The sequence below is a fragment of the Coffea arabica genome, chromosome 3e (assembly GCF_036785885.1).
Source record: "Coffea arabica cultivar ET-39 chromosome 3e, Coffea Arabica ET-39 HiFi, whole genome shotgun sequence".
Classification (NCBI taxonomy): Eukaryota; Viridiplantae; Streptophyta; class Magnoliopsida; order Gentianales; family Rubiaceae; genus Coffea; species Coffea arabica.
In genome coordinates this window covers 44071184-44090989 of record NC_092315.1, presented here as the reverse complement: position 1 = coordinate 44090989, position 19806 = coordinate 44071184, and the positions used below count along the sequence as shown (strand labels likewise).

Below are 19806 nucleotides of genomic sequence, written 5' to 3'. Positions count from 1 at the left end.
TTTGGATTATGGCCTTATGGTCAGTGCCTTTGGATCGACCACTATTAGTTGCAACATTTTCTACTAATAGATCTTTCACAGAGATGTCAGCTTAGAATATAGAACGTTAATCTTCTTTTGATTCTTAATGATAATTGTATACAACCATGCGTGCTGATAAATCTTGTAGTAGTTTTCTTGCAAAGACTTTAATAGTTTGATATGAATTACAAAAGCCCTGCAATTATGTTATCAGAGAAAAGAGTACGTGTTTCACCTATAAAGGTATAATATGAGTCATGGCAAATTGTAAAATTGGTTGTAACTGTTTCTCAGTAAATGTATCATAATAAACAAATTCCTTTTGGTTTATATAGACTAAAGTCAACTCTACATCTTGCAAAAATATGCTTATACAATCATATAATTGAATGAATATTATTCCCCTTAAATGATGTCGACAATATAATAACTATTAGAGTTGGGCAAATGGTCAAGAACGACTTTACTGTCACGTTTTGGGGTTCTAATATTGGACCTAACAGTTGGGACTGAAAAGGATGTGAAAAGAAAAAAATAAATAAAATTACAAAATATCCACAACATATTTCAATAATTTTAGACAAGGGGTCCATATATATACAACTACAATAAATCACGAAGTACAACGAAGAAAGAAAAGAGCACACTTTAACACAGCTTGATACACATTTTTATTCAGCAATCTGCTTGGACTGATTAAACTGAGTTGTTTCTCACACACGATTCATAAATCCATGAGGTACCTAGAAAGGGTTTCACTGTGCATGCCTTCTCACTGCAAGTAGGCTAGTTGGACTCAAACTTTGGGCAGTATATAATATTGAGATGCTCAATATGCTGATAAGATTGATGGCAGATTCTAAGCAATTGAGGCAGATAACGAAGTTCCAACTTCTTCAGTTTTGGAATTTCAGCAGAACAAACCTCGGTCTGCATCTCACATAGTATGATTTCTATCATAGATGCACAATCTTCTACCGTAAGGTCTTCAAGGCTAGGAAAATATTGTACCATAGAGCATGAAAGAACAAATCCCAACCTCGGACATGTGTGAACCGACAAAACTTTTAAAGCCTTGAAACTTTCAGCAGTTATCTCACCTTTCCAGATTTTGTTCAAGTTCCACAAGTAATGAAGACTTAGGTGAGATAGATTTGGTAATGCAATTTCATCAATGATACTGCCACCATCTACAATGGACTCCATGTCAGAACATTCGCTTACAGTACAGACCTTCAGTTGTCTGATAATTTGAATGCCAAACTCTGTTAAGCTTCTGATCCTAGATTGGTGATCAAGATAGAAGGCTGTGGCCCGCTTGAGGACTTCCTTAACTTCATTAGGTATGTGATCACTATCAGTACTGACATATCTCAAGCACTTGCGTTGCTGATCATAATCCTGCTCTGCATGTCTTGGGACACGAGATGCCGACCTTTTGATGTCATGGCCAATGACAAATTTGAACTTCCTCAAATTATCAGCTTTCCAAGCAGGACTGGATCCAAGGAAAGTCCGTAGAAACTTTATTTCGGGGAAACAGATACCAAGAGTATCCAATTTGTTCAGATTGCTCAATTCCTTTGCTACAAATTCTGCATCTGTATTCCACTGAGTATCCCCGGATTGCACTTCAATGCTCAATTCTTCCAGTGACTGAAGCTCAGAAATTATACCACAAGGAACCAAATTTTTGTGCTTATTATGAAACTTCTTGTCATCCACGTATGCATAAAAAGATACATGAAAATGCTTGAGAGATGATAACTGGCCAATGCTATGAGGTAGGCTATAAATCTCAGTACCTGTCAGATCAAGAATCTCTATGGACTTTACTTCCCCAATTCTGGGAGAAATTTCAGATAAGCATGGGCAATGGCGAAGAATCAGAGCTTGGAGCCCACTTAAACTGTAAAGTGATGCTGGTAAGGATCTTATATTTGTCTTGGATAGATTCACAACTTGTAGACGAGGCATGCTGTTGAAAAATGATGCAGGTATAGTTGTAAGACGTCTGTTTCTTTGAAGGAACAACATCTTTAACTTGCGGCAATTTAGCTCCTCGGGTAGCTTTGAAATGTCATTATCCATGAGAAATATCATCTCGGCTTCTTCCCATTCACTTTCTTTTGGTGGCAATAGTAAACCTGCCCCAGCTCTTGACAGGAGGCAATTTTCTACCCTGGGCAACTTTTGGGGGCTCTTTGCTATTGATATTGTCCTTGGTTCCAACATCAGCTCTTGGTTCCCAACTTTGTTAAATTTCCTTCCCACCAAGAAATCCAAGGATCCTTCTTCCGATAAGATGATCCATGATGCCAAATCCCTTATCAAGTCATGCATTTTAATTGAAACACCATCAACAGGTTCCACTAGAGAGGCTTCAGTAAGATGCCGAACAATTCTGAACCCTTTCCTTGATGCATCTGCTGAATTGCCCGTGACAAGGCCCTCCTGGATCCAATAATTGATAAGCTCAATTATTTGAATGTTATGATCCTCTGGAAACAAGACACAGTATAGGAAGCAGCATTTCAAATCATCGTCATGCAATTTGTCGTAACCAACTTTTAGCTTCTGGAGTAGAGCTTCATCACAATTTTCAATGTCACCAGATTCTAATCCAGTAACTGATAAAAGATTACTCAGCACAATCCTCCAGCCCGAGACATCAATTTCCTTAGCCAACGCTCTTCCAATAACAATGATCATCAATGGCAAACCACCACATTCTGAAACTATTGCTTCTGCATGAGGCCTTATACTGGGGGAGTTAATGACACCTCCTACCTGTTCCTGGAATAGATTCCAAGCTTCTTTCCAAGAAAGGGCACCGACTTCTATCTGTCGATCTGAGGCCACTTTTTTGCAAATCTGAACTGATCTTGTTGCCACCACTAATCTAGAATGGCTCTCCAAATTAATACCTAGTGCCGCCAAATTAATACTGTCCCATACGTCATCAAGTAGCAGCAAATATTTCCTGCTTTGTAGTGCATGAAATAACTTGCTTGCAAGTTCATCTGCTGATTGAATGCCTTCCATGCTGAGCTCTATCTGCCTTGCAATCTCAAGCTGAATCTTTTTCCTGCTCCAATATCTTGAGACGGTCACCTGAATAAGAAAATCAAATTTATCTTTAATTTCAGGAGCGGATAACAAAGCCTTAAGTACGGTTGTCTTGCCAATTCCACCATTTCCGTAGATGCCAATTCTTCTGTATTTATCATCTTTCATGCATTCAATTATCTTCTGTACCATGCAGCTAATTCTCGGTTCTTCATCACCCTGAGTCAATCTTATATCATCTTTTCTTGATGAATCCACTTTTGGAGCTCCCAGAACAGTTACACTTCTTGAAGAAGACTTGGCAAACAGACGTCTTTTCAGATTCATAAGTGGTTTAGTCTTCATTGGATTAACTCTTTTATTTCCAGACTTGGAGGACATACTTTGATATTCGTGAATTATTCCTTCAGGATCGGAAATAGAACTTTCTGGTCCAGGGATGGATCTCCCAATTCTAAAATCCCCCATTTCACCTGTTGGTGAAATCTCTTCTATCTCTGAAATCCTGGCTACCTCAACAACCGTTTTGTTTGGAGTCATTCCTGCTCCAACATCCAGAGCTAGTTTTTCCTTGGCCTCTTGTTTCACTGGGATTTTGCCTTCAGGTCCAGAGTATCCATGTTGCTTTTCTTGTGTTTCTGAATCCTTTATTTCATTTGTATTTAACATCTCTTTTACCTCTGCAAAAGTAATTTCACCTTTTTCTGCAAGATTGGATTGAGTCTCTACCCTTTCAAGAGATACGGTATCTCGCCTTGTCTCATATTCATTCAACTCCGGGTGTGCCATGCTGGATAATGGTGACAGCAGCTTTGATGAGACTGATTTTTCCAACCTTAATCCTTCAGGACCTAAACTTTCAGGAATTTCTCCACCTCTTTGATCAAAAGCTGATAGTGACATCCCTTCATCCAGCAATGAGATTTTGTTTTCGGCTTTTACATGCCCATTTTCCATTCTACAAGTTTCTGCAGGTTCAGAAACAGCAGCTAATGGTGGAGAAATCATCTCTTTATCTTTATTCTGCTCCATTCTGTTTCCCAAAATTGGTTTTTTGCCCGCTGGGGATGATTCCCCTGCAGCAGCATTAAGTTGAACGGCTGTTCTTTGAAAGTTGTGTGTTTTACCCACTTCCACTTCCGCTGTACGATATTTATCGCCCCCAACCTTTGAATATTCCTGTATTCCCTTGGATCTTCCAATCATTGCATCATCCACTGTGTCATTTTTATTTGGTGATTTGTCCAAATATTCAGATATCTCGTTCATCACAGCATCCAGGCGGGACCGGATAGTAGAAATTTCGGAATCATGTGCCTTAGATTTCAGCAAATCACACACCTCATATTTGATCTCTTCCACCTTCTTCAGCCATGTATGGCACTCTCTTGTGGGAATCTTTCCCTTTTTGAGCTCTCGCACTAAATTCTTGATGATGGCGTCTCTCTTATCAAATAAGGAATCAGACTTTAACTTGAGCTCCTGTAAATTACTTTTGGGGGGATTGTCTCTTGCATGGAACCAAAATTTCATCTTCATGATTTCCCTTTCACCTGTGACACGAGTATAAGCACTAAATAATTGAAAATCTTGAAAGGTGGAGACTGGTTTAGAACAATTCCAAAGTTATTATTTCAAATCGAACAACTTCTCAACTTCACAAAATTGACGAGTCTTTGGTTTAAACAGAGAACTGGGTCAGTCCGGGTCATCTGTCTCTCCCTTCTAATTTGCAGGGAGGTGAGCATTTGTCCGAAAATCAGATTTTGTGTACAAAACACAAAACTGAAAGATGATTATGTGCAATCCTTTTTTTTTTCTTTATAGGCCTTTGCTTCATAATTAATTACGAAATGACACTAACATTTTTTTCTCATTTATAAAAATGACCACCCAGGATATCTGATGATGTAGAATTATGGAATTATTATCTCAAAAGCAGAAGAACCTGATGAGGAATGTCAGAGATGCGGTGTTCTGTGGTTATTGCTTATTCTTCATAAAACTCAATTGACAAAGTCATTATGGCATGTTGGATTGTGCGGTTAGTTTGGAAAATATTTCCTGAAAATGAGAAAAATAATCGACCCTTCCAAGGAAAAGCAGTGCACTAATTTAATTGGAGCATTTAGGGGTGTGCATTCGGTGCAAATTCGGTAATTCGGTGCACTGAATTCGGTGAATTCGGTTATTCTACCTGTAAAAATTTCAACCGTTTTCAATTCCGAATTGGGCATAACCGAATTCATTCCGCAACCGATTTCAAATTCGAAAACGGTAATGAATTCGGTTAAACCGAATTCATCTATGATTTATAAATTATTACTGATTTGATCCCTAAATTTATTCATAATTGAACACATTACTTATGTTCTAATCATTTTGTGGTTTAATTGGCATTTATTTGATCACTTATACCTAGAATCCTTAGTCTATGATTTAAGAAACACATAAAAAGTGATTAATTTAAACTAGAATAAACCTTAGACTATACAATGATTGGTGATAATTTATGAATTTATAATTTACAATGATTAATTATAAGCAATATTAGTTAGTAGTTACAATGAATTTATAATTTACACTGATTAATAATAAGTAATATTAGTTACAAACTTACAAATTACAATGATTAGTGATAAGTTATATTAGTTACAAACTTATAATTTATTTCAAATCAGAATAAAAACTTATTTACTTACACATGTTAATGTGAAAGTCAATACACTAATACATTGATTTGCAATTCACATACATTCACTTACAGTCTTACACTGCTTAGTTGTCTTGTCTATACTTAAAGCCTTAAGATTAGTAAATAGATAATATGAATTTTAACTTATTTGATAACTTATGCCTAAAATCATTAGTCTATGATTTAAGGAACACATAAAAAGTGATTAATTTAAACTAGAATAAACCTTAGACTGTACAATGATTAGTGATGATTTTATGAATTTATAATTTACAATGATTAATAATAAGTAATATTAGTTACAAACTTACAAATTACAATGAGTAGTGATAAGTTATATTATTTACAAACTTATAATTTATTTCAAATCAAAATAAAACTTATTTACTTACATATATTATTGTGAAAGTCAATACACTAGTACATTGATTTGCAATTCATATGCATTCACTTACACTGCTAACTACTTAGTTGTCTTATCTATACTTAAAGTCTTAAGAATTAAGATTAGTGAATAGATAATATGAATTTTTATGTTAAATATGTAGAGTACACTAATACTTGCAAGTTAGAGATTACGCATTCAAATATTCAATAATTCAAACATGAATGATGTATCAAATTACCAATATCTAAATTTAATTACTAATTATGTTTATTGTTTAATATTTAGTATTATACATATATGTGTTAATTATTATCTAATTCTAGTCATGTTACTCATGTATAAAATAATAAGTATTATAGTTATCTTATATTGTTATGTATTACTATATATTGGTATTATTATAGTCATATAACAATTAACAAATACTAAAATAATATTTTGTACATTATTATATATTATTATTATTATAAGTACATGATATGATGATAAATTGATAATACCATATACTAATTATTATTAATAGCATTTACCTATATAATATAATAAAGTATTAGTAGTATATACTAATACTAAATAGCATTTATCTATATATAATATAATTTTATATACCAATTTGGTAATTCGAATGCGGTAATGCGGTACCCGATTTCAATTACCGAATTTGAATGCGAAATCGGTTATTACCTAATTTATAATCTCATTACCTATTTCATACCATATTAGAATTCGGTGAATTTGGTACGTACCGAATTTGTACCAAATTACCAAATACCCGATTTCAAATTACCGAATTGAATTTGAAACCGGTTATGAATTCGGTAAGAACCGAATTTGCTCACCCCTAGGAGCATTTGTTAAAGAAGGCAGGTTAATAATGACTGCAACTAGCTAAGGTGAAGGAATTATGGTTTTAGGCAACAAGAGGCAGAATAGAAGAGGAAATGATTGGACTTATTTTGCGTTTTCTAAATTTGCTTATTTTTTAGGATGTTCTACAAGATGGCTGCCCAATTATAGCTTTGTGCATATATATATATATATATATCATATTATAAAGACTAGTTTAAAATACTGTTGGCGGAGCCAGAACCTTCAGACATGGATCAGACTTATATGTGTACAAAATTGTCAATTTACTAGTGTAAAATTATGGTTTACAAATTTTATTTTTTTTGACGCCATGATTTCTAATTGCAACTCAAAGTAAAAGGCTTTTAATTAAATTTCTATTTTTTTCCACTTAATTAGTTTAACAAAAATGGGTTTCTTTGGTTTAACGATCACTTGGAGAAAAAAAAAAGTTCTGAATTATACTATAGCTCAGTTTGAGAAGTGATGTATATGAGATGCAAATATGATTGAAAAATTTAAAAAAAATAGTTAAAAACAAAAAAGCCCCTTACGGTATACCTAAAACACAGAAAAGTCTCTCGTGATTTCAAAAACATACAAAACGACACCTCATGTTTTGAATTAAATTGTAAACTAACAGAATTCGTTAAACTTAACGGAAAACTTAACAGAATTCGGTAAACTTAATGGTAAATTTAACGGAATTCGTTAAACTTAACAGCCAAGACCGTCATTTTCGTTAAGTTTAACGAATTCTGTTAATTTACAATTTAGTTCAAAACATGAGGTGTCGTTTTGTATGTTTTGAAACTATGGGGGCTTTTATATATATTAGGTATACCACAGGGGTTTTTTTGTTTTTAACCCAAAAAAAAAATGAAAGGAAAACATGTTTATAATGCAACATTTTTTTTTTAAATACATTGGCTATCCAAACATTGCCTACACTGTAAACTTAAGTGTCTGAAACATAAGAAGTAAGCTATATATTCTATACATTAATGTACCTACAATCCTAAGGCAAAAAAGTATGTCTTCACCATTCCATAGTAATAAACTTTGAAAGACAATCACATTTTTTTGGTGTAAATTGAAAGTATGCAAATGACACTATCAATTGTATCTAAATCTTGATTTTATATATTCATGAAGAGGACTTTTAAAAGTACACAATTATATTAGTTTATACTTAACTAAATAATAATAAAAAAAGTCAATATGTAATGCGCAAGCATTTAGTAACTAGTTGAATCTTACAAACCAATTAACTAATTAGCAAGGTCAAAAATATTGCAAAGGGAGGCAGCTGAATTTTGGGAGGAATATTTTTGCAAAAATATTGGAAAAATCTTGGGGGGAGGGGGGGCAAAATAAAGGCTTTCAAAAATTTCTAGGTGCTAAAGGAATATGTCGAAAAGAACTGCCATGTCAAAATGTATATCTAAAGGAGAAAAACAATAATTACTGAAGTGACGGTTCAATTCTCAACCATCATTTCTGTTAGGAATTTGGCTTAAATTCTTTTAGGTAGATTTCTTATTTGGTATGGGAAGTAACTAATTTCCTGATTGGATTTAGTTACTTGAAGTAGTAGTCAAGTAAAACCCTATTTAGCAGGAATTAGATGCTATTTCCTACTCTATATGAGTTTAGGAAATAATATTGGTTTCCAATTGTTATTTGATTTTTTTTGGCAGTAATGTTCCCTATAAATAGGTGGGTTGGCATACTACACAAGGGACACACAAGACACACACAAGGAGACACAAGCGGCATCATATAGCTTTATACATGGGGTGTGAGAGAGGGTTCTTGGGAGATGAGAGATGGTATACAAGGGTCGGGTTTGGATTCAAGTTGTATCCTTGTATAGGGTTTTCTTCTCATAATAAAGAACAGGTTTCTTTCTGTGGATGTAAGCTCAATGGTGGAGGCGAACCACGTTAAATATTGTGTGTCGTCTATCTTTTATGCTTGTGGCTTGTTTCTCATTAAATTGTTATGCACTTGATATCTCAATAGTTGTTTGTTCCGCGTTTGGATCCTAACAAGTGATATCAGAGCTTGGTTGCGAGACTGGCCTGCTCAAGGTTCGTAGTTGGATCCTAATTAACTATTGAGATCAAGTGGATTAGTAGTTGTTACTAATTGAACAATTTGATGGGTGGTATCCATGTTTCAATGACTTGTTGAAAAGCATTGATGGTGAAGGATGAAAAGTCGAAAAGTATGGAGATGTTTGACGGTGAATCTAGGCAGGTGATTCAAAGGTCAAGGAAAAGGTGGAGTCCAATGTTGATTTTGGACGTGAATCGGTGGAGACTTTCTCACACCTCCAACGATTGATACTTCATCCCGATGGATTTTAGATCTCAGTTATTTTCTTTGGGTGGTGTGACAGGTGTCCCAAAAAAACAAAGAAATCTAATTTTCATGCGCCAGAAGACTCTGACAGTTACGAGTTTTTTTGTTTTAGGTGGAGTCTTGGAAACCACACGTGGTGAGACAGTCCTGAGGATGGGAAGAAGTATGGTGATTTTATCACTTGGTTACCTCAATGGTTAGGGTTAGAGCTCACAAAAGGGGATTCCGGATTGCAAGTGGTGGTGAGAAGAAATCCTGCAAAGGGAGATGGTGAATTGAGGCACCTTCTCATGAGTCAACTGGAGTTTGAACTCGAGGTAACTACATATGTTCATTTATCGATTGAATCAATTTGGTGTCAGGATTGTATTGATTCAGATGTGTAGTTTGGTACCATATTATTTGGTAGTTGAAGGCAAATGGTTGCTAAAAGAAATTTTCGTCAAGGTGGAGATTTGTTAGGAAATTGGCTTAAATTCTTTTGGGTAGATTTCTTATTTGGTGTGGGAAGTAACTAGTTTCCTAATTGGATTTAGTTACTTGAAGTAGTAGTCAAGTAAAACCCTATTTAGCAGGAATTAGATGCTATTTCCTACTCTATATGAGTTTAGGAAATAATATTGGTTTCCAATTGTTATTTGATTTTTTTTTTTGCAGTAATGTTCCCTATAAATAGGTGGGTTAGCATACTACACAAGGGACACACAAGACACACACAAGAAGACACAAGGGGCATCATGTAGCCTTATACATGAGGTGTGAGAGAGGGTTGTTGGGAGATGAGAAATGGTATACAAGGGTCGGGTTTGGATTCAAGTTGTATCCTTGTATAGGGTTTTCTTCTCATAATAAAGAACAGGTTTCTCTCCGTGGATGTAGGCTCAATGGTGGAGCCGAACCACGTTAAATATTGTGTGTCGTCTATCTTTTATGCTTGTGGCTTGTATCTCATTAAATTGTTATGCACTTTATATCTCAATAGTTGTTTGTTCCGCGCCTGGATCTTAACAATTTCTGAGATAAAAAAGGTTGCAAAAAATGAGCAATGAAAATTTAGTAAAGGGTTGGTTCATTTCTTTATAGTCATTTCCAAGATTAAGATAATTTCAAAGCAAACTAAACTATAAACTTAAAAACGTACTTTTCATTTGTCTAAACTAAGAAAATTAACAAAAGGAAGGATATACATCAAACAAAACATAAACTTTTTGTCAATATAATAACATGCATTTTGGTAGACCAAAAGATTAAGAGTGAAAGTATAATTTGCTGGATATGCCAAGTTAGCTTATCGAAATAGTCATATAGACATAATATACCAAATTAACACACAAATATGTGTAAGAGCAAGAAATAAAAAACTACAATATTTTGCAAAACCGAATCCAAAGTGTGTACTTGGATCGATAAAGGAAATATTGTGAAGCTGTGCCTATTTCATACCCGCTTCATGTTGCTAAGCTAATGCATGCTTAAGAAAGCAATGATTTGGTATGTAAATTACCGATTATGCACACCGTAAGTAAATGTCAGTCTTTTGAGTTCTCAAGAATCTTAACCTTTTACAAAGTAAATAGAAAGACAGAGAACCAGTGAGCAGGAGGTTGAGAGCAAAATGTGGCTTCTCTTTTAATGTTTCACTGTAAATCAAACAATTCAAAGTCACAGAAAAAAGGAAAGGGAGAGTTCAGAGCTCTTTGAATGGTTTAAGCTAAACATATGACATATATTTACGTACCCACAGCCAAGTCTGTTCATATCAGTTATCACTTGAGGTCCATTACTATTGGTTCCTATTCTTTGAGGTCGTGCATGCTTTGAGGTCCTTACTATTGACTCCTCTTTATTGGGGGTAATGCAATCCGTTTGAGGTCCCTTACTATTGATCCTCTTTGTCATTGTTCTTTTTAGACTTCATTGTTCTCTTTACCATAAGAAGTCTATCAGTTACTAGAGTAACTTTACCCCCACGTTCATGTTACCTTGAGCATGTGTTTGGACGTGGTATTTTCAAGAGTCAAAGACTCTTTAGGAAAAGACACCTAGCTTCTACTATGAGGTAGTATTCTTGGTCACCTCAAGTTTTAGGTTTTTTTTTTTTTTTTCTTTTAGGACTTTAACCTCTTCCTCTTTGGAAGGTAGGAAGCCAGGACTTTTAGTTAGGAGGAGGACTTGTTGGTGTAGAAAACTGTAAGTTAGTGTAATCTTAGAATCATGAATTTTTTTTTCTTGACACCATGATGCTAATTGCAATTCAAAGTAAAAAGCTTTTAATAAAATTTCTTGGCACTAAATTATTTTAACAAAACAGGAGGTCCATTTGGATTCTCCATTTGGATTCATGATAATTTGCAAAATTTTTCAAATAATATTGTAGTATAGATTGGGATGTGCTGTATTTTAAATGACAAGGTGATTGAAAAAAATAAAAAAAAATGATTGGGAAACATATTTATGATGCTACAAAAAAAAAATTTGTTTTGGAATACATTGGCTATCCAAAGAAAGCCACAATAAATTTAAGTGTATATAACATTATAAGAAAGCTATATATTCTATACATTAATGTACTTATAATTCTGATAGAAAAGGGTAAAATTTAAATAGAAGTATGCAAATAGCATCATTAATTGGATCTATATCTTGATTTTAAATATTTACAAAGAGAACTTTTAAAAGTATACAATCTTTTTGGCATAAATTTTACATTTAAAAGATCATATGTATGCAGAACCAAGTACGTAAATATGAAATTTGACAAAGCAAAAATGAATTGCAATGAAAAAATTAATTGAAAGGTGTAGAATTTAACTTAAAAGAAATTTTTTTGGCATCACAGATTAATTTTTAAAATGTCAATATGAAATGCTAGAGTAATTAATAAGAAGTTAAAATTTTTTAAAATCAATTAACTAAATGGCAAGGTAAAAATATATTATAGAGAGAGGCAACAAAATTTTGCCAAAATCTTTGTGTTTGGGGGTTTGGGGTGCGCAAAATAGAGGCTTTCAATGAAAATCTTCAGTACTTTCTAAGGGCTAAGCAACTGCCCAGTAGCCCGCCGATCTAATAACTGTTCCAATTTTCCACGAACCCCTTGTCTAAGGTCCACCTTTTATTTTTGGATCACAAACACCAAAGTTTTGCACACTTCAATCCAAAACTTATGTTAAAACCTCAAACAATACTATTATCTTTGGTGATAGATTAATATGTAAGATTAATTTTTTCAGTGATGGAGTTAGGATTTTTAGTGAGGGAAATGAATTTATATGTGAAGAAAAACTATCAGTTTACTGGTGCAATTTGAAAGTCATGGTTTTTTTTTTCAGCATGATATCTAATTGCACCTCAAAGTAAAAAAGCTTCTAAATAAATTTCTATTTTCTGTTACTAGATTATTTTAACAAAACAATGGGTCCATTTGGATTGAAGATCATTTGGAAAAAATTTTTGAATAACTTTATACCATAGTTGGGATGTAACGTATGTAAGATGAAAAAAGTGATTGTAAAAGTAAAAAAGATTAGATCCGATATTTTTTTAGGAATACGATTTTGGACCACGGCACTGCACTTATCTGTCAACAAAACTGTAGCAATTCCTTGAATCATTACTTGTTAGAAACTATCTCCATGAGGAATTCTGCATAAGTTGGCATGTTAGCAATGGCCTCACCAAAAGGGATGTTCACTTACAATTTTTTTAACATCTCCAAAAAATTTTTGATATCTCCTAACACGTCTTCTTCTTCAAACACTAAGAAAATGGGATTGGTAGCACATATGGTCGGACTTCAGATAATTCAATCGAGATATGTTCTTCAATAACCTCCTTGCATGAACTTTGGACCTTGTTCTCAGATTCTTCACCTTTTTTCCTAACAACTTGCTCATCTTGCTTATTTAGCTTCTCTTTGGATTTCTGAATGGGATCCTCCAATACCTTACCTGAACGAAGTGTTACCGCCATGCTTGCCTCCTTTGAACTTTCGTTGCTCCTTTTCATTCAACACCTTAACTAATTGACCCATTTGCCTCTCAAGATTTTGATTTGAGACTTGTTGAGATTGCGCTATTTGATCCATCTTTTGTATATATTAAAGCATCATATCCTCAGCACTTGACTTTTTCTCATGAACAAGTGAAGGTAGATACTAAGCTCTTAGCTACTGATTTTGGAAACCAGGTGGTCCATAGGCGTGGCCCCTTGCTCCTTCCATGAAAATTAGAATGATTTCTCCATTCAAGGTTGCAAGTGTTAGTAAAAGGGCATTTCTTTGCTGTTGCAATTTTTGACCACCATAAGCACTAGTAAAGTCCACATGTTCAACCAAGGTAGGAGGCTTTTGGGTGTAACTTTTAGTAGTTGTATGCCTGTATATATGATAATAAGAACAAGATTCCTGAGGTTTAGTGCCATGAGTTAACATTAACTGTATCTGCTGCACTTGGTGACTTAATTCAGCAACCTACGAACCCAAATCCTTTGGCAATTCCACTTCATAGGCACCTATTCTCTTACCTCAAATCGCCTTTTGTTGAGAGTTACTATAACGCAACTCGTACAAACTTACTAACTCTTCTGGCATCTTGTCCCCAATATATCCTCTAACTGAGATATCTGCCATGTTCTGAGCCGTCAGACTCAACCCATCATAGCAAAGTTGCACTTGCAGAGCTAAAGAGTATTGATGAAGAGGACATTGGGTGAGTAGCAGCTTATAATGTTCCCAATCTTCATGAATTGACTCCCCTTTATTCCTCAAATCTATAGTCTTATACGATGAGTAATATTTAGTCATGAAGATATTATACATGTCTTCCCAATTTCTTAAGATCCCTATGGTAAGTTGAGAAGTCAAGACTTTGTACGATCCTTAAGATAATAGGGAAAACATCTCATCCATAGGTCATCCTTTGTCACCCCATTTAATGAAAAAGTCCGAACCACTACATAAAATTCCCGGATAAAAGACAACTGATCTTCATTGGCTAGACCATGGAATGAGGGTAACATGTTAAAATGCCCCATTTTCAACTCATAATTTCTTGCCCTTTCACTTAGTTGAATACAATGTGGGGAAATTGTAATAACTGGATGTTGGATGTCCTGAAGACAAATTCTTGCTGGGTGGAACCGGCAACACCATTTGCCGTTGATCATTAGCATTGTTCCTATTTTCCTCAACTATCTCTTCTTTATCAGAACTACCCAACACTACTAGTTCAATGGTAATATTATTGCCAGGAGAGGATTGTTGCAATGCTTTTTTATATAACTTGGCTTGCTTTTCAATTTCCTAGCAATCTTCTTTATTTCTGGATCAAATATCAAACTATCTTTCTGAGATCGGATCATACACCAAATATCTGAACAAGATAATTCAAAATGAAGTGAAAAAATAAAATAAAAACAAAAATTACAAAATAACTAAAGTGTAAGAATTAAGCGTTGTCCCTAGCAACGACACCAAAAATTTGATCGATAAATTCCTGCAAGTGTACAAGGTCAATAAAAAGCTTTCATGGTGCAACATTTTTTTTCCCAAAATTCATTGGCTATTCAAACAAAGCTGTATTTAAGTGTGTGAAACATAATAAGTAACTTGGACATTCTATGCATTATTTCACTTACAATCCTTAAGGGGAAAAATATAATCTTCACTATCCCATAGTATCAAACTCTTAAAAACAATCACATTTTCTATTGGAAATACACAGATAACATTATTAATTGGATCTAAATCTTGATTTTACATATTTACAAAGAGATCTTTTAAAAGTATGTTACTTTTTAGCTTAAATTTTACATTTAAAAATCATATGTATTTAGGACTCAATATGTAAATATGAAATTTGACAGAACAAAATTGAATTAAAATGCAAAAATTAATCGAAAGGTATGTACAATTTAACTTTAAAGAAATTTCTTATGACATAAAAGATTAATTTTTAAAGGTCAATATGAAATGCTAAAGCAATAAATAAAAGTTAGATTTTATTAGTCAATTAACTAGAGAGCAACGTCAAAAATACTGTAGAGAGGGGCAATAAAATTTTGTCAAAATTTTAGGAGCTAATTTAAGGATTTTAATGAAAATCTTCTCTATTTCTTAGGAGTTAGTAGGAATATGTTGAAAGTTGGGCGTGGCTGCCCCGGGTCTACCATTGGCTCTGAGAATTTAAGTGTATGAAACATAATAAGTAAGATATATATTCTACACATTAATTCACTTACAATCCTAAGGGAAAAAGGTATAAATTCAGTATTCCATATTATCAAACTCTTAAAAACAATCACAATTTTTTTACAACTTGGAGTACGCAAATAGCGTTGGTAATTGGATCCAAATCTTGATTTTATATTTTTACAAAGGGAGGTTTTAGAAGTATACAACTTTATTAGTTTAGATTGTACATTTAAAAGATCATATGTATGTAGAACCAAGAAATAAAAAATGAAATTTCACAAAGCAAAAATTAATTGAAATGTAAAAATTAATTGAAAGGCATATGCAATTTAACTTTAGATAACTTTTTTTGACGTAGTACATTGATTTTCAAAATTCAATATGTAATGCTAAATCATTTAATAATTTAAGTTGAACATTAACTAAATTGGAAGGTAAAAAATATTGTAGAGGAGGGAAACAGAATTTTGTCAAAAATCTTGGGGCGAGAGGCTAAATAAAAGCTTTCAATTGTCTACAAATCTCCTAGAAACTAACAGGAGTATGTCTACAAAATCTTCTGTGGTGGAGATCAGTGGTTAATCAAACAAGCAAGAGGACTTCACCATGAATAGTAAGCCTAATATTGAGATCTCCATAAGATAAAACCTAGTAGAGATAAAGGCAAGTAGCAATGGAAGTTACACCAAAACCACAGACGCAACAATTCATCTCTTAAGATACAATCTTAGGCTAACGGCTGTTGCTAGCATGAGAGCTGATAAACGTAGCTTAGGAGTAGTTTATTGTTATTATTATTTTGGTAATCTTGTATGCATTAACATCCGCGGATGCATGCCATACGTGCAAAAATGAATTCAAATTCAAATTGTGATACATGCATCCAAAGGACTAGTGTATACGTTTAATCCTATTTTTTTTATCACTTCTTAGATTTTTATGTTTGACTGTTTGTTGTAATTTTGTAGGCAATTCCAAAAAACAAAAAGGTTAAATCCAATCATTTAGTCGTTCAGTATGTGTCCTCCCTCTCAATATGTTTACTACTTGATTTCTACATCATTTAAATTACATTTAATTTCAAAAGCATCAGACTGCACAATCTTCTAACGCGTTTGGGCTGTCGAACTATTTTCAATGGGACGGTATAGGGTAACAAACAGCAACAAACCGCAGTTTTTCTCATGTTGCCATTTTTTATTTTTCAAGGGAGACTCAAAAAAGGGATGTTTTGAGGGTCAAACAAGTTAAAAGAACATTGGTTGAATGAATCCTTCAAGAATCACTTTGAACATTCAAAGTTGTACTCTGTAAATCCTCTATACATGCAAACACACTCCGCCTGAACTTTCAAAGATGCATGATGATAGAGCATGTAGGGAGAAATATTTTAGATACCCAGCAAATTCGGTAGGTTTTCTTTTTCTTTTTTCCAAAAAGGGTAACAAATATGATCTAACTATGTTACATGGAAGCGATAATCGAGAACAAACGACTCTGTATTATGCAAAAAAAGAAAAAAAAAACAGAGAAGGTGGAGAAAAGTGATTTTCTCAAAGCAGAAAGACTTTATCGCTTTAAGCAACAAAAGCTGCAGATCAGCTGCGTTACATATTAGAAATATAATGGAACTTACACTGAAGTTGATCTTCCTACAATTTCCTTTGTAGCATTCAGGATCACACCTTTGCTTGAAGATGCTCAGCACACCCTATGTGTAAGATCATGAAATACGAAAGAAGTATAAGCTATGGTTTGTGTAATTGAAATCGTAAACAGCAAAGATGAAGAATTAAAAGCTTGGGCTGGCTTACAGTCACTAAACAGTTGAAATTAGTGAATGAAGAGGTGCTGCTCGATTATCAAATCCAGAGGGGAAACAGTACATTTACGGATGTTGCTCCACAACGTTGAAAAAATAAAAAAGACAAATAACTTGCTGTTGTTTACGGGCGAAAATACCATATACAACTCCCTCAAATCCCAAATTCTCTTTTGTTTTAACTATTGCTAATTGAACTTATTGCAACTCTCTTCCTTCTCTCCTCTTTCCTTCTTACTGCGAAGTTCCCCTGCAAAGTTTTTCTCTTCCATCTGAGCCTATACATACAAGTTTTCTCTCTTATTGGTTCTGCCAGTGAGAACTTGCTTCCTTGCAAGATTTTCTAATTGTAGTTTTCCTCTAGTAGACTTGTCTAGATTTTCCTCGTGATAGTTTTATTCCCTTTTTCTTAATTTTTTGTTCAATAATTTCCCTTGTTTTTGTAGTCTACATTTCACATAATCAAAGAATTTCAGCATTGACTAAGAATTAAGAATAAGACTCAAATTTACCCTGTAAAACATCGTATATTCAGCTGATACCGTGTTTAAAAGCAATTTCAAGCTCGAACTAGTTACCAACTTACCGTTAGTACATAAGGAACTTAGGGTTCTGATATTTTGCTCCCTGAACGCAAGGCCTTGTGTTTTGCATTCCAAGTTTGTGTATTTTGAGGTTAATGTCTTTGTTGTGGATATTGAAATGGGTTCTCGCGTTGGTTTTAGTTACTTTGTTGGCTTTTGGATTTGTATAGGTGAATTATTGGTCTTCAAAGAAAGGGATCCTTGCATACGCCTGCATTGAGGAAGAAACATTCAATTAAACGGACCCTTGTATAGCGTGTAGAAGTCACGTCATGTTTAGATTTTTTTTCCTTTTTTTTGGTCGTCAGATATCAACAATCTACAGCTACTGCACGTTTATTTTTACATTTGAATGTGTGGTTGTCCATTTCTTTGATTTTTTTTTTTTTTTTTAGAAAATCACATAATGATAGGATGGAAACTTGGGATGGATCCTCTAACATTGGATACCCAGTCGAATCATTCAATGCCATGTGCCACCCAGGCAGCCTTAAAATTAGATTGGATATAAATCGAGCTGTTGACGGCGAAATTATATGCTGGATTGAGTTTGTTTGGATAAGAATTTATTTGGATGATTTATTTGATTCAGTTACTGTAGCACTTTTTGTGATGTGATGTATGTGAGATAAAAAGGTGATTGGGAATTGTGTGTATGATGCAAGCAAAACAAAATCTGAAATTTTTATTCCAAATTCTTGTTGTCCAAACAAACTCGTAACTAGTGTTTTTCAAAAATAAAATTTTTAAATATAATGCTGGTGTAACACACTTTAAAAATACCATTAAAAGCTCCTAGTTCAAATAATTTTAAATACAACCTACAAAAATACAAAAATAAAATTTTAAAAAAATATAGCAAATCCTACAATCTTTTTTTTTCTTGCACCCACCATTATCATCACCACTTACCTCCTTCCTCGTCCAATGCCACACCACCGTCGCCCTTCTCCCCTCTTTCCTTCCTCTCCTTCTTCTTCTCTCTCCATACTCCTCCTCCATCTTGCTCTTCTTCTTCCTCCTCCCTTATTTTTTCTCCTTTCTTCCCTCACTATCCTCATCCCCTCCTTTTCCCTTTTTTGTCGCAAAATGAGGAGAGAAAGGGGAAGAGAAGGGAGGAAGAGGAAGGAGAAGGAGGAGGGGTGGTGGTGACAGTGGAGGAGAGAGGAGGGAAGAGGTGGCGGCGATAGTTGGTGGTGGTAGGTGATAAAGTTTTTTAATTTTTTTTTTGAGCAACAAAGTTTTTTAATTTTTAAAAATATTCTAATTTTAAATTTTAAAAGCTTCCAAAAATATATTGACAATGAAAGTTGTTCATACATAATGTTATAATGTAGTATTTAAAAAAACTCTAAAAAAATATCTAATCCATACGCACTCATAAGTATTTCAAGAAATTTTTGTAGGCTATTTGTTTTGTTGGATTAGATCTAACACTAATCTCTTTCCCTACCCAATGGATTGAAACAATTTTTCAGAAAGGGAAATCGGGGAGTAAGCTAACTTAAACAGAAATAGCCCATTACGTCCTTCAATTTTTTTTCATAATAGAGATTTTGTCCTTGAACTTTAGTTTTGGCAAGTTAAGTGTCTAACTTTTTATGTTTTAGGCACTTTAGTCTTTTTAGGCATAGGGTAGCCTAGATTTTTTTTTTTTTTTTTTGTGGCACAACGAAGGGGCAATTTTAGAAACCAGCCACATCCCTTAACTTAAAATTAATCATCCCGATACTTTGTTCAACAACTTGGTCATTTTCGATGGATAACTATTATAAGCATATTGTTAGCATGCACAAACAAATTATTGATCCAACAGAA

At 33.9% G+C, this 19806-nt stretch overlaps 1 protein-coding gene across 3 annotated transcripts; it reads right to left on the bottom strand.

Annotated features, from left to right (window-relative positions):
- Positions 1 to 542: 542 nt before the first annotated feature.
- On the bottom strand, positions 543 to 18173 carry LOC113737834 (disease resistance protein At4g27190-like). 3 transcript variants are annotated; one of them, XM_072083512.1, is made up of 3 exons: positions 17991 to 18173; positions 17219 to 17293; positions 543 to 4643 (listed from the first exon to the last, which is right to left on the bottom strand). In XM_072083512.1, exon 3 carries the CDS (start codon positions 4627 to 4629, stop codon positions 808 to 810), a length of 3822 nt encoding a protein of 1273 aa, XP_071939613.1. In that variant the 5' UTR covers positions 4630 to 4643; positions 17219 to 17293; positions 17991 to 18173; the 3' UTR covers positions 543 to 807. The 3 variants fall into 3 exon arrangements, 2 of the variants coding, with proteins under 2 accessions (XP_071939613.1, XP_071939614.1); XM_072083513.1 differs by lacking the exon at positions 17991 to 18173 and adding an exon at positions 17397 to 17718; XR_003459990.2 differs by lacking the exon at positions 543 to 4643 and adding an exon at positions 12991 to 14761.
- Between the last annotated feature and the right edge of the window lie 1633 nt (positions 18174 to 19806).